Source organism: Tupaia chinensis, unplaced genomic scaffold (assembly GCF_000334495.1).
Source record: "Tupaia chinensis unplaced genomic scaffold, TupChi_1.0 Scaffold148792_1, whole genome shotgun sequence".
Taxonomy (NCBI): Eukaryota; Metazoa; Chordata; class Mammalia; order Scandentia; family Tupaiidae; genus Tupaia; species Tupaia belangeri.
The window spans coordinates 314,461-328,926 of record NW_006208639.1 but is presented as its reverse complement, the minus strand read 5'-3'; the positions used below and the strand labels follow the sequence as shown (position 1 = coordinate 328,926).

The window sequence follows — 14,466 nt, the reverse complement described above, 5'->3', positions numbered from 1 at the left end:
TTGCATCAAAGCAGAGGATTAACTCTGGAGGACACTAGACAATCACAAAGACAGAGGCAGCATTGATATATAGGCAAAATCATATAGAACTAATATTTAGTCCTGAGCCATGGCCAGGGGCAGCCCCTGGGAAAAGGCTCTTTACAGTTGCTGCTGTGGGAGGGAAATGTGGAGTTTAACTTCCAAGAACTGAAGCACTGGCAGAAGGTGAGAGAGGCTTGGCAGTGCCATCTTTATCATACGGTTAGGTAGCCTCATGTGGCACCTTTGAGGGCCTCAGCCCTGGCCCCACACTCATATAAAAAATGATCACAGCACAAGGGATGAGCCCAGTCTACATGCCCAATGCCGATGCAAGGCTCCCTGGGCTGCCTGTCCTGGGTAGATCAGGTTTCTTGGGCAAAGACCTTTGTCAAAAGGTGCTAGTTCTTAAATTGGTGCTTTCCCTTTTTTCTTTTTTCTTTTCTTTTCTTTTTTTTTTTTTTTTTTTTTTTTTTGAGTTTTTTGCTTTAGGGCATGTGCACTCCTCAGAGACAGAGACAGACACAGTGAGCGGGAAAGTGAGAAATCACTCCCCCCAAGGGGGGATGGTCACACCACAATCCCTTCTCCTTCACATCCTCCTGGGCATGCACACACACGTACTTGGTGTGATTTTCAAGCCACTGGGGCCAGGACTTCAATCACTGTTGGCCATGTGGGGGTCTAACGATGTGACCACTATGACATCTGCTGGCTTGGATTGGCGCGTTTCTAATTCTGAAGCTGACTGATGCTTTTGTCACTCTCCCAGATCTCAAGATCAACTTGACATTTCTAAAATTATATTTTAAAGGCAATGACTCTATGAAGTGCACCTAGAGTCCATGCAAACTGGGGGAAGAAGTGAACAAGGAGGAAACGATCTTTGGCTCCCTCCTGTAAATTCATGTGTTCTTCCCATACTGGCTGGGGAGGGGAGCATGAAGAGACACTTGCAGATGGTCTCAATGGCAGGAAAACTTTCCAGGAACCGGTGCTCTCTGAGTGTCCCCAAGGGCCCAGTGTAGTTGTGGTTCAGAATGGCCTCAGAAGGTACAATGACAAAGAGAGAGAAGCAAAAATCATAGAGGAGAAGGGGAAGACACCTTCGTCTCCTTCCTGTCAGAGACAGTCCATGAATGACCGGGGTGGGGCCCCAAGGTGGTCCCAGAGGAAGCTCCTGGCCAGGCCAGGACACAGGCTACTTGAAAGAGAATTCAAGAACAGCTGCTTCTCCTTAAACTGGAGAGGTGGCTGAGGGGTTTTGTGTGAGCCCAGATCAAAACATGTCTATCAAAAAGGATCAAGAGGCTGGCCAAGTGGATTGCAGATGAAAAAGGGAATTGAATCTTCTTCTTCTTTTTTAAATAAAAATGTAAGGAAAATTCAGGAAGAAAATGCTTTTGTGTGCAATTCTTTCCTTTTCCTTTCAGCAAAGTCTGTGCAGCTACCACAATCTTCCTCTCTCCTCCACCCACAGATCAACTTTAAAATGTAGCCTGTTAGTATTTAAAGTAATTCATTCCAAATAGGAGAACCACACCTCTTTGCCCTCCCACCCTCTCCCCATGGAGCTCTGAGGGCCTCTAGCCTGGACAGATGTCAGCCCCTCCTTCTCCATCTTAATGTGGCTGTCTTGGGTTTTCAAGGCTGCAAACCTGACCCAGGATTAAGATGAAAACTTCACTCCTTAGTTCATGTGCCATGTAGGGTGGCTTAATTCACCAGTCAGCAATCCACTGCTTACAAGGTGACTCCAGGGTGCTGACTATGGAGAGAGAGAAATTCAGAGGTAGAGACCTGAGCTCTGGGGCTGCAGCACCTGGTGATAAGGGATGATGAATAAAGCCCAGGCCTGGCCAGGCCAGCAGAGCCCCATCTTGGCGTTGCTGGATAAGATGGGAGACTGAAAAATTCTTAGGAGAGATGAGAGCTGATTCACCACAAGAGACTCTGGGCCCGTACCTGAAGTCCTCAAGGAGAAGATGGGCTCTGAGGAAGATCTTAAGGGGTGGATGCGGTTGGGACTGCATCCCAGGTGGAGAGCACAGTAAAGAGGCCAGGAATGGGATGAAGTAGGCGCAAGTCCTACTATGTGTGTGGAAGGTCAAGGCTGCGGGGGCCCATCCTTCTCTTCTGTCACCACCCCATAGCCCCTCCCTCAGCACCACAGGGTCCCCACAACAGAATACAACCTTGAAATTGCATGTCAAATATTTTTTCTGTTTATTAAAAAATAAAACCAAAAACAATTAGTGTCACAGGGGCTCCAGAAACACATGCTTTTGATTTCCAGCCATGAAGAAGAAAAAAGGAGACACTGGTATCTGCAGATATGGCTGCTTTCCATAGAAAGGTTGGTGCCGCGGAGAGAAGCCCTGCTCCCTGCCATTGTGAGAACACCCAGCCCGCCAGGCAAGCGCTGTGGGGACAGGGCTGTTGGCCAGAACTTCGTCCAGAGCTCACTGAAAGGTGGCTTGGCAAACCACCTTAACCCTTCTTTAAGAAGACAGAGGCAGGAGTATAGGAGGAGGCATGTAAGCCTTGTTAGCCTCCCACTGGCACTGAGGCTGTAGGACACATTATTTAAACCCCAAAGTAGGTTTATGAGCTGAATTTGGATCTTACAGTAGCCCAGTGACACTGCAGCAGCCATGATTGACGTCGACAGGAGAGTGGGGCCTGGAAACCGCTCCCAGACGGCCCCACATTGTTTAGATGCACATACAGATTACACTAAAACCCTCTGTACCAAATAAGAGTAAATAATTATACCAATATAAACAGGGCCTCTGACCCCCTCATTTTATTAAAATGGCACGTAAATATTAAAAGAGCATACTGATCACTTTATACTTCTGCTAGCTCCTGGGGGAGTGGCTAAGGAGTGGCACGCAGGTTCCATCCGAAGGCTGCAGACTCATGCATTGAGCAATTCGTGTTCTTTATCAGTTTTCCCAATAGCATCAGGATTTGATAATGGGTCGAGGTCAGCGAAGAGGCTGAACCAGGCAGTCAGGTCCGAGGCAGCCTTGGCAGGCTCTGCAAAGAGAAGAGGAAACATCAGCAAACTCGCCTTCTCAATGCCCACCTCTGCCATGCCGGATGGCATGCAGGCAGATCCAGGGTCATCTGGAAAGGGAGGCTGTTCCATCATCACATCCCATGACACCCTGACAAGAGGTAGGGAATTCCATGTCTCCCTGTTGCTTGGGTGAGAAACAGTTTGAGAACATGGCCTAAAGCTCAGGGCAGCATAAAAAGCTCTTGTGTTAACCAGCCCCACCCCAGTTGGCCACAGCCCACGGAGTTGCTCAAAGCCTCAGGCCTTGCAGCTTCACCACCACCAGGAAATAGTGTAGTTATTTGAGAAATCAGACTGAATAGCTGAGGAAGCAAGGTGCTTCCCAGGGTCTACAGGAGGGATCTTTTCAGATCGGATCAAAATAATATGGTTATTCTTTTCACCCTTCAAAGCAATAGGCCCAGAAAGGGGTGGCAACCAGGCCTGGCTTCTCCTCTTCTGTAAGGGCCACTGCCTTCTTCAAGACCTCTCCCTTCAGAGGAAGGAGGTCCTCCAGACTCCTCGCCTTCTCCCAATGGGCTCAAAATCCTCTCACTCTTCATCCTCACTAAAATATGCCCCTTTTCTGCACTGTCACCAAAAACCCTGCCCTGGCTTCCTGAATACCATGATCATAGAGCCAAATTATTTTCCAGATGAGAAGAACATTTTCAAAAGAGTGCCTCATGTAAGTGATTTCTAAGTAAGTGGAGGCTCTTTTTTTTTAGTATATAAATCCTTCCACATGAGAATCTAAGTTCATTTGCTTGGGTGACCTTGTGCTTTTTCTTCTTCCCCAACAGGTATGGGAGTGTCAGATATATGAAAAAAAAAAAAGTTTCTGTGATGGTTCTCCTTCTAGCCGAGAGCAGCCAGGAATGTGCTTGCCATCTGGATGAAAAGAGTTTCAAAAACATAATAGTAGGACAAGTTGCTAGAAGTGATTAGAGTGACAGATAGAAGCAATGGGATTTGACCATGATACACAGAGTCTCTGGTCCTTTTGTTAAAACGGCACTGAAGTGCCAAGATAGTGTGCTGGTCACTTTATACTTCTAATTCCCCTCATTTTCTCTTTCTGGAAAATATCTTATAGATGTTTGACTTTATAATGAAATAATCAGTATATCATAAAGATAAAACTAACACTAACACGACTCATTGGTCATAAGCAAGTTACCACTTTGTAACATTAGTTGAATTTCACGTGCCGTTAGCCCTCCAAGCACCTAGCTTATTTTGATATGATAAACTGATGAGAGAGGTCAGTATAGGTTGGCAGAGGAGTGGGGATCTGCTTACAGAGGAAAGAACTCATTTTTCTTTAGTCATGCAGATGATCACACAAGGAAACCATATGGGGCAAGACGGATTTAGATGAATTGGTCGATCTCTATTCTTGATGGAGAATATCAAGCGATCTTAAAGATATGTCCAGTGAAAACATGTGACACACTCGCTTCCCCTTCCTCCTAACCTCTGCAAAGGTCTTAGAGGAGCTTAGAAGGTGACCGTGCCCCCGCTGTGAGGAGCCAGATGGTTATACTTTGAGGAAACCTTCACGCTCCCCAGGCCTTCATCACTGGAGGCAAAACCAGGTGCAATTTATTTGCACAACATGTAAAAGATTACCATGAGGGGCCAGCAGGTGGTGAGGTTCTTAAGGTACTGGACTTCCACATGGCCGATCATGGTTCGGATCCCTGACCTGGTGGCTTGAAAATCATGTCAAGTGTGTGTGTGTTCCCAAAATTCCTAGAGGAGACTGGAGGAGAAGGGATTGCAGTGTGGCCTTCCCCTCTGGAGAGGGCAATTTCTCACTTTCCCTCTTTCTGGGGAGTGCACATGCCCTGTGACAAAAACCTAAATAAAAAGGTGGGAAGGGGGAGAATATCATGAGAGCACTTTTTGATGATAATGAAATAGACAATTTCTTTAACTTCCTGTGGTCAACAAAGGGAAATTGAGTGCTGACCAGAGGAGCAGAGATACAGCTGCAGATACAGATGAGATCTTCAGACGAGCAGATGCTCTCTTTGAGGGCCTGTCCCAAAAGAAAACAGATCTCATGAACTTGAAAGGGCCCCTGTGACAACTAAAAAGCCCAGCCCTTTCTAAGAAGCACTAATTAAATGCTCCATTGGCGGTAAATGTATTTTTGAGTGAAGACAGAAAACCTTGGTGACATTTCCTACCTTGATATTTCCACACAATTTGGGGGAACATTCATTCATATGGAAACAGATATTTGATTTTGATTCATTCTCACTAGATATAAAATGTGCTAAGGGGAATTATGGATTAGAACATTAAACCAGAAGAAAAAAGTCAGAATATAATTACCAGGATCATGCAAAACTCTCCATCCCATATCCCTACTTTGAGCCCGATATGCTCAAATAGCAATTAGTAAGGAAATACAGAAAACAGTGTTAAGCCAGTGGAAAGGAAGGCAACTGTCATTTCAGGGAGATAGAACTCGCATTACCTTTCACTGCAGGGCTGTTGTCATTTGGACTGTTGGTCTTTGGCGCTGGCCATGGAGAAGGAGGAGGATTGACATTGCTCTCTGACCAGCCTAATATTCAAAACCAGAGGATGTTAGAGCTAATGAAGAGTAGGTGCCCCGATCCACCAGTTGCGGGGCACATGTGTGGTTCTGAACCACTGTGACCTCCAAAGAAAGGATGCTATGACAAGGCCCTTGTATGTTCTTCACACTGGGACACATATAAGGGGCCAGTAAATATATATGATCAAGCCCAATTAAAAATAGGTAAAACTAAGGAAAAGACTAGGAAGTAAGAATTTGCTATGGTGAAGGTAATTTTGCTTCTTAAGCTTTAGGAACATTTTTTGTCCCATTTCACAGTCACACTAAAGATTGTCCGTAGCATTCTAAGAAAATCAAGTGCTACACTTTGTTGTAACAAATGGAGAAAACTTAAGTGTGAATGCTATTAAGTGAGGCAGTAAGACAAGCAAACTGCATGTCTTCTCTACTTCCAAGAGGATCTAGTCCATCCTTTTCTAAACAACTAACTTAAATGGGGAGGTTTAATTTACAAAGGATAGTCCTATCCAAATATATGTAGTTTGGGGAAAAAGCCTTCTGTAACTTTATGCTGTACCCCTACAGTGTCATTTAGCTTCTACAATCCAGCACTTGGCAATACCCCCTTGTACCCTGCCTGCTCCCAAATGAGGAGAATACCTGCTGTTTGAGGGCGGCAGTAGCAGGTCCTAGTGTCCTGTAATATTCACTGTCTATTCTGAAGGTTTTGGCATGACTCATATTTACTTCAGAACTTGACGTATGCTTCTTTGTAGCTCTGCTTTAATTCTTTGGGTATAAGGCCTTTCTTCTCAAAGAGACAAGACATTTCTTTCTTCAGCGTCCTCCCAAATACTTAGTACAGGTGTATGTTTGCTGATTAAACCCACTGTGGAATCTCACCGTAAGATGCAGACCGACAGCTGCATCACTGTTGTGCTTTTATGCTGAAGACTGTATCCTTTTACTGGGATGCTCTGGACACAGTGTTTTTTAAAGAAAAGATTCATCTTTGATGAAGCTCTCAAGAGAGATCATGTTGGAAAGCAGAGTTCAGATGGGGCTAGAAACCAGTGTCCAGAGCAAGAATGCCACTTAGTACATGCCATGAAAATGGAAGGATTTAATGCTGTTTGTTCACTCTGCCATTCTAAGAGTCACACATTCTTATGAACTGAATTATAGAATAATAATGTGTATTTATATATAAATAAAATAAATTTATCAGTTTGCATTTTTGTCTCATCTCTAGATTCATGAGCTTCTTGCTATTGTTCATCTTTATAACCTTTACTGCACTGCATGGCACTTGGGTGTTCAAATAATGACCACAGAATTAAGATAAACCATTAAAGCACTCATTCAAACTGTGAGAAGTACACTTATGAAACTACATATATATATTTATACACACACACACACACACACACATATATGTATACATATACATACATATATTTTTTTATAAGAGAGATTTTTGCTATAGTGTGTGTGCACTCGCCAGAGAGACAAAAAGTGAGAAATCAACCCCCAGCAGGGATGACCGTGCTACAATCCCTTCTCCTCTATTCTCCTCTCAGGATTTTGGGCACACACGCACACAAGCCTGGTGTGAGTGTCAAATCACCGGGTCCAGGACTTGAACCATGTTTGGTCATGTGGGAGTCCAGTGACCTAACCATTATGCCATCTGCTGGTCCTTATGAAAAAATATTTTAACAGATGGCAAAGCAGTATATGGCATGCAATAAGAGCTAAAATACTCACATATCAAATTATTTTAAGCTAATGGCATATAAACTTCCTTATGAAGACTAATGAATAATGAAACAAGTAGCCTGTTCACTGGGTGTAAACGATGCAAAAAGTATAAAGCATTCTATAAGAGCATTGTTATTCATTGGAAAGGCACCTGAGCATATAATTAATATCACTCACAATCAAAAACCAATTAGATTTTTTTTTTTTTTTAAGACAGACTCTTGGCATGTTACCATCCTCCTGCCTCAGCCTCCCATTTGGGACCAGAGGAGCACCTTGCCACAGCTGGCTCTTTTTCTGACCACATGTTGCTGGATTGCCCAGACCAGCCTCAAGCTCCTGATTCTCCTACCTCTGCCTTTCTGGGTCACTGGGTTTATAGGTGCATGCCACCATGCCTGGCCTAACAGCACCAGAGTTTGAGGGAGCATTCTGGCATGACAAAATGTTTTAATACTGGACTGTGGAGAGGGTTGTAAAGTTTAAATTTGTGAAAAATCCTTGATCTTTTTTCCTTTTTCCTTTTTTTTTTTTTAGAGGCTTTTGCTATAGGGCGCATACACTAATAAATTTATCAGTTTGCATTTTTGTCTCATCTCTAGATTCATGAGCTTCTTGCTATTGTTCATCTTTATAACCTTTACTGCACTGCATGGCACTTGGGTGTTCAAATAATGACCACAGAATTAAGATAAACCATTAAAGCACTCATTCAAACTGTGAGAAGTACACTTATGAAACTACATATATATATTTATACACACACACACACACACACACATATATGTATACATATACATACATATATTTTTTTATAAGAGAGATTTTTGCTATAGTGTGTGTGCACTCGCCAGAGAGACAAAAAGTGAGAAATCAACCCCCAGCAGGGATGACCGTGCTACAATCCCTTCTCCTCTATTCTCCTCTCAGGATTTTGGGCACACACGCACACAAGCCTGGTGTGAGTGTCAAATCACCGGGTCCAGGACTTGAACCATGTTTGGTCATGTGGGAGTCCAGTGACCTAACCATTATGCCATCTGCTGGTCCTTATGAAAAAATATTTTAACAGATGGCAAAGCAGTATATGGCATGCAATAAGAGCTAAAATACTCACATATCAAATTATTTTAAGCTAATGGCATATAAACTTCCTTATGAAGACTAATGAATAATGAAACAAGTAGCCTGTTCACTGGGTGTAAACGATGCAAAAAGTATAAAGCATTCTATAAGAGCATTGTTATTCATTGGAAAGGCACCTGAGCATATAATTAATATCACTCACAATCAAAAACCAATTAGATTTTTTTTTTTTTTTAAGACAGACTCTTGGCATGTTACCATCCTCCTGCCTCAGCCTCCCATTTGGGACCAGAGGAGCACCTTGCCACAGCTGGCTCTTTTTCTGACCACATGTTGCTGGATTGCCCAGACCAGCCTCAAGCTCCTGATTCTCCTACCTCTGCCTTTCTGGGTCACTGGGTTTATAGGTGCATGCCACCATGCCTGGCCTAACAGCACCAGAGTTTGAGGGAGCATTCTGGCATGACAAAATGTTTTAATACTGGACTGTGGAGAGGGTTGTAAAGTTTAAATTTGTGAAAAATCCTTGATCTTTTTTCCTTTTTCCTTTTTTTTTTTTTAAGAGGCTTTTGCTATAGGGCGCATACACTCACCAGACAGACAGAGACAGAGAGAGAGAAAGTGAGAAATCACCCCCCAGGGGTGATGGCCACGCTGCAATCCCTTCTCCTCCATTCTCCTCTTGGGATCTTGGGCATGCACGTACACGTGCCCGGTGTGAGTTTTAAGCCCCGGAGTCCAGGATGTGAACCGCAGTCGACTACATGGGAATCCAGCGACATAGCCATTATGCTAACTGCTGGTCCCGATCTTTTTTCTTATAATAAGTAAATTTTAAAGGATATAAATTATACTTCAACAAAGCAATTTTTAAAAATGGCCAATATTTAGTGTAACCCAGGAATAACATAAGCCTCCCTGGTTCATAGAAAATTGGCTCATGACTATTTTCTTTCTAGACCTGAATCTCCTAAAACAGCGATACATGAAGGAAGTGAAAGTTATGGTTCTGCTGGGTGCCAAATAATGCCAATCATAGGAAAAGCTGGGGGGTGTGTGTGTGAAATCTAGCAGGGTAACTGTACTCTGCACCCTGCAACCCTGCCTCTGGCACCAAGTGTATTCAAGAACCACCTGTGCAACTCTTTTTCACTTTTTATTTTTATTATTTTATTTTATTTTTAAGAGAGATTTTTGCTATAGGGCGTGTGCACTCACTGGAGAGACAAAGAGACAGAGAGCAAGAAATCACCTCCCCCAGGGGGTATGGCCATGTTGCAATCCCTTTTCCTCCATTCTCCTCCTGGAATTTTGGGCACGTATGCACATTTACCCAGTGTGAGTTTCAATTCACTGGGTCCAGGAGTCAAACTGCATGGGAGTCCAGTGCCTTAATCACTATGCCACCTACTGACCCCACCCTTTCAGCTTTTCCATCATCCCTGCAGCCTGGCCTCAGTCTCAGGAGCTGTTTTCAAAAGGTGGTGCACGGGTTAGAAATGCAAGTTTGCAGGCCCACACTGACCTACTGCATGAGAGATCCTGGGAGTGAAGCCCAGGAAGCTGTTCTAACAGCCACTCAGTGACTGTTCTACAAGTGAAATTGGAGAGCACTGTCCTTGGTGGCCTCTGAGGATTTCTCTCAGGATCATACGACGTCTCTGAAGCCAGAGGTAGGGTAAGGAGAGAGGCCCTCCTAACAAACAAAGTAGCTCATTCAGGATTCTACTTCCCCAGACCGCTGAATCCAAATTCTGTAGCTCTAAACTCTTCAATCCTGTGGTGCTCTCTGAGATCATGGAGGTTCACACCTCCAGAGAGACCCTGAACTGACTCAGAGAACAGGCAGGTGAGCAAGGCAGAATTCAATTCTTCCCAGGATCTCTACACACTATTTGATAATGGGAACTCAACAAGACAATTCCTTCTATTACAAAAGTAAGCACGACATTCATTTTTCAAAAATGGCTGCAGAAGATGCTGGAAAAAGCAGATTCAAAGTGCTACTATTATTTATTTATTTATTTATTTATTGTAGAAGTTTTTGCTATAGGACATGTGCACTCCTGGAGAGAGAGAGAGAGAGAGAGAGAGAGAGAATGAAAGGCAAAGTGACCCCCCCACCCCCGCCACACACACACACACACCACCACCACCAGGGACGGCCACACTGCAATCTCTTCTCTTCCATTCTCCTCTCAGGATTTTGGGCACTCGCATGCACGTGCCTGGAGTGAGTTTGAAGGCCCTGGGTTCAAGACTCGAACTGGAGTCGACCATGTGGGAGTCCAGCAATGTAACCACTAAGCCATCTACTGGACCCAAAGTGCTATATTTTCAGAGAATGAAATGGAACACATTTCTTAAAGAAACAGAAATCAATCTGCATGTCAGGATGGAGCTCACCGCCCTTTATGTATTGTGCATGTTCTCGAAAAGGTATAAATTAATAAAATGTCTGTATATCAAGTCATATTTTAAAAGTACCAGAAATACAAATCATCATTTCAAGCATATCATTTAAAGGATGATGACAGCTCATTCTTTTGTAAAGAGAACAAACGTCTTCTAATTGAATTTTTTGGTAACTAGGGCATTTTGAATGTTGCTCGCCTAAGCTCTCATAAACTGTACAAGCAACATCTAGACTCCGTGGATTTGGAGGGCTTCTCTGCAAGGGAGGACATGAAGGAGGATGAGCCTAAAGACATGCCCTCTTTCAGAGCTAAAATAATGGGGACAGTATACCTCAGAATTTTTGCAAACACACAGGGTATCATTATTCCCTCTCTCCATAGTGCAAAGCTAAAACAACAGCCAGTTTGTGAAGTCGCATTCTCTCTCAGAACGGCTATTAAGCACTGGTCTGACAACTGACTATATGTGCATGAAGGGATAGAACGATAGAGCTGTGATGCCAGCTATTAAAAAAAAAAAAAGCCAGTACCCAGCTCAGCTGCAATTTCAACCTCACTCATATCACTTCGGGAAGTATTTAGGGGAGGGTGCAATAAGGGTAATTATGGAAGAAATGCCAAGTAGAATTTCAAATGTCTTGGCTTCTGTCAGGAAAAATTGCTACTTAAAGAGAACTTAGTGTTGCTCATATTCCCATAATTGCCATCAATGCTCGCTAGCTGGTATTAGTTGGCTGAGGTGTTTTTTAACATGAGGGTGTGGCTAGAAAGATTTCTCCCCATCTCAGAATCATTCTGTCAGGAGAGGGGTAGCGGAGGTGAGGGCAGGGGGCACTGGCAGCCCTGAGCACAATGACTATCCCTAGCCCTTGGTTCCTCTAACATGCAAATGTGCTCCCCATTGGCAGAAAACATATTTGATCAGAGCAACCCTCCTCCCTTTGCTTACATAAGGGAAAATAAAGCAGCCAGAAGTAACACTGGCCAGTGAGAACAGCAAGTGAAGCCAAAACACACCACCCGGATGGGGCGCCTTGCCCCGGGTGTAACTCACTAGCTGGGAGATCAAAGCCCAAAGCAATGGCTGGGTTGCTGATCACAGCCCAGGGAGCTCTAGGATGGACTGAACTATGAAGGAGAATGTGGGAACATGGCCATAGCCAAGGTGGCCACGCACCACTCTGCCATCCACATTTCCCTCTCAGCCCGTGTCCATACTTGCAAGGGGTAGACAAAGATTTCTGCCTCCTTAGGTTGTTGTAGGGGGAAGACGGGATCTCGTGCATGAAGTCAAGTAGGATAGAGGTTAGAGGTCCCGCTCAATAAATCTAAGACGTATCTGGGTTTTTGTGTAGCTCAGCAGACATCAAGACTAACCCCCTGAGAACATCACCCTCAGAGTTCCCATTTTAGAATTGTGTCCTTTTATCCTAGTGTCATTTATCAGTTGCTCCCTCCCTCTCTTCTTCCCTGCTGCCCACCTACTCATCCATCCACTCACCACCTATCCATCCATCCATCCATCTATCCAGCCAACAAGTACTTCCTTAGCATCTACTGTATCCCAGGCACCGCGCCGTGTTCCAGATATACACGAGGATAAGCAACACAAATACAGGCCTGGTCTCCATGACAACCTAGAGCAAGAGACAGAAAATAACCAACTTGGCAATAAGGTGAGGTAAGAGGAATGATTAAGTACAGTGTGTGATGGGAGTGCAAAGTAGAAATACCTAACGTTGACAGCTGGGGTGAAGGGGGTCCAGAAAGTTTCCTTGGATGAAACGACTAAGCTGAGACCCTGAGGGATGAAAAGCATCACGGGTGTGTAGGTGGATGGCATCTCTAAGGAGTGAGGAGAGCTGAGGTGGGGAGGGCTGAGTGCACCATGGACTACAATATACTGACAGAACACATGGTTTTCCAGCAGAAGTGCCATTAGTGGTGCTAAGTGAAGGTGTGGGAGGTATGAGAAGCAATGAGGACAGGTCTTTAAGGACCTTTAAAGTCACACTGAGGAGTTTAGACTTTATGTAAAGGATAGATTAAACCACAACAAAGTGGTAAATCACAAGGCCTTTCCGGGGTTCCTTGATTCCCTCATCTGTAAAATGTGGGTGGGGTAGATGGTCATCAAGGTTCCTTGTCTGGACTAATGGGGGCACCTCAGTTCTACAGATCTCCATCTGCTTTGCAGACGACCCTCAGCAGGCTTAGGAAGTGCTGCTGCTTTGCTAGAACGAGCGAGTCATCTGGGAGTGCCTGCTGTGCAGTCAAACTCCACGTGCACACCCGGTCCTTGCCTTTCTGTTCCTCCACTTGATTGCTGAAACTGACAGTTACCTGAAGCCAGGCTAAGCTAGGGATGGCAATAGATGAGCTCTTGTCCGGGAGAGGTAAATCTGAATTAACCCAAAGCTTGATGTTCTACCAGCCTTAAATGGAAACTCATTCTGATGGCAACAGCATCTCAGAATTGGGTAAAACAAAAGAATGTCCTTTAGGAACACAAGGTTGTGTTTTTTTTTTTTTGAGAATCTGGAACAAGACTCCTAACTTGGGTTTGCAGAATCCTAAATTAGAAGACGTCCTGGTGCATTTATTTTGGGCAACTGGTACTCTTTTTGGTAGCAGTGTCTATTTCTAAATTAAATTTTGGACATTGGTGGAGAATCAAGAAGAATGTCGAGTGTGAGGCCTCCCAGCCTTGTCTGGTTTCTAGCCCAGGCAGCTCTGTCTATTGGCTTTGTTCCTACTCATGCTGAGAGGTCCAGGAAGGTACACTTTTCTCACTCCTCGTGACACCAGAAATCCCAGCCCTGATCATGATGATAAGTTCAGAAACTTAGAATTCCCAGCTGAATTGAACAACTCCTTCAAATTTTCAGCACAGGGACCAGCGGATGGCGTAATAGTTACATCGCTGCACTCCTACGTAGCCAACCAGGATTTGAGTCCTGGACCTTGTGGCTTAAAACTCACGCTGGTGGGACCAGCAGTTAGTGTCATGGCTATGTTGCTGGATTCCCATGTAGTCGACCGTGGTTTGTGTCTTAAAACTCATGCTGGGCGCATGTGCGTGTGTGCCCAAGATCCCGAGAGGAGAATGGAGGAGAAGGGATTGAGGCGTGGCCATCCCCCCAGGGGGTGATTTTTTTACTTTCTGTCTCTCTGTCTCTCTCTGTCTATCTGGCGAGCCCACATGCCCTATGGTAAAAACCTCTCTCTCAAAAAAAAAAGGAAAAAAACAAAAAAACAAAAAAAACTAACTCACGCTGGGTACATGTGCATGTGTGCACCACATCCTGGGAGGAGACTGGAGGAGAAGGGACTGTGGCATGGCCATCCCCCCTGCCTCTCTCTGTCTCTCTGCACATGCACCCTATAGCAAAAATGTGGAGCGCCCCCGCCCATCGCCCTCAGCGCCTATTTCAAAATGGCACTCAATGGAAGCCCGCTGAGCGCTCAAAGCAGTAAACAACTTTAAGGAAGTAGGGCAGTGGGGAGCGTGGAGAGCACGGGAACACCGCATGCAACCAATCCTCTTTCGAGGACTGGCTTCC

At 44.6% G+C, this 14,466-nt stretch overlaps 1 protein-coding gene across 9 annotated transcripts in view; it reads right to left on the bottom strand.

Moving 5' to 3' along the window:
* Positions 1-2,235: 2,235 nt before the first annotated feature.
* The window catches only part of ICA1 (islet cell autoantigen 1), a 204,919-nt gene continuing 192,688 nt past the window's right edge, over positions 2,236-14,466 (bottom strand). For 7 of the 9 annotated variants that reach the window (XM_006170620.3, XM_006170621.3, XM_006170623.3 and 4 more), the window contains exons 14-15: positions 5,574-5,663; positions 2,237-3,063 (exon numbers count right to left, since the gene is read on the bottom strand). In XM_006170620.3, coding sequence (XP_006170682.1) covers positions 2,942-3,063; positions 5,574-5,663 — 212 coding nt within the window. In that variant the 3' untranslated portion in view covers positions 2,237-2,941. Of the gene's footprint in view, positions 3,064-5,573; positions 5,664-14,466 lie in introns of all 9 variants that reach the window. The other 2 variants (XM_006170622.3, XM_006170626.3) reach the window with 1 other exon arrangement.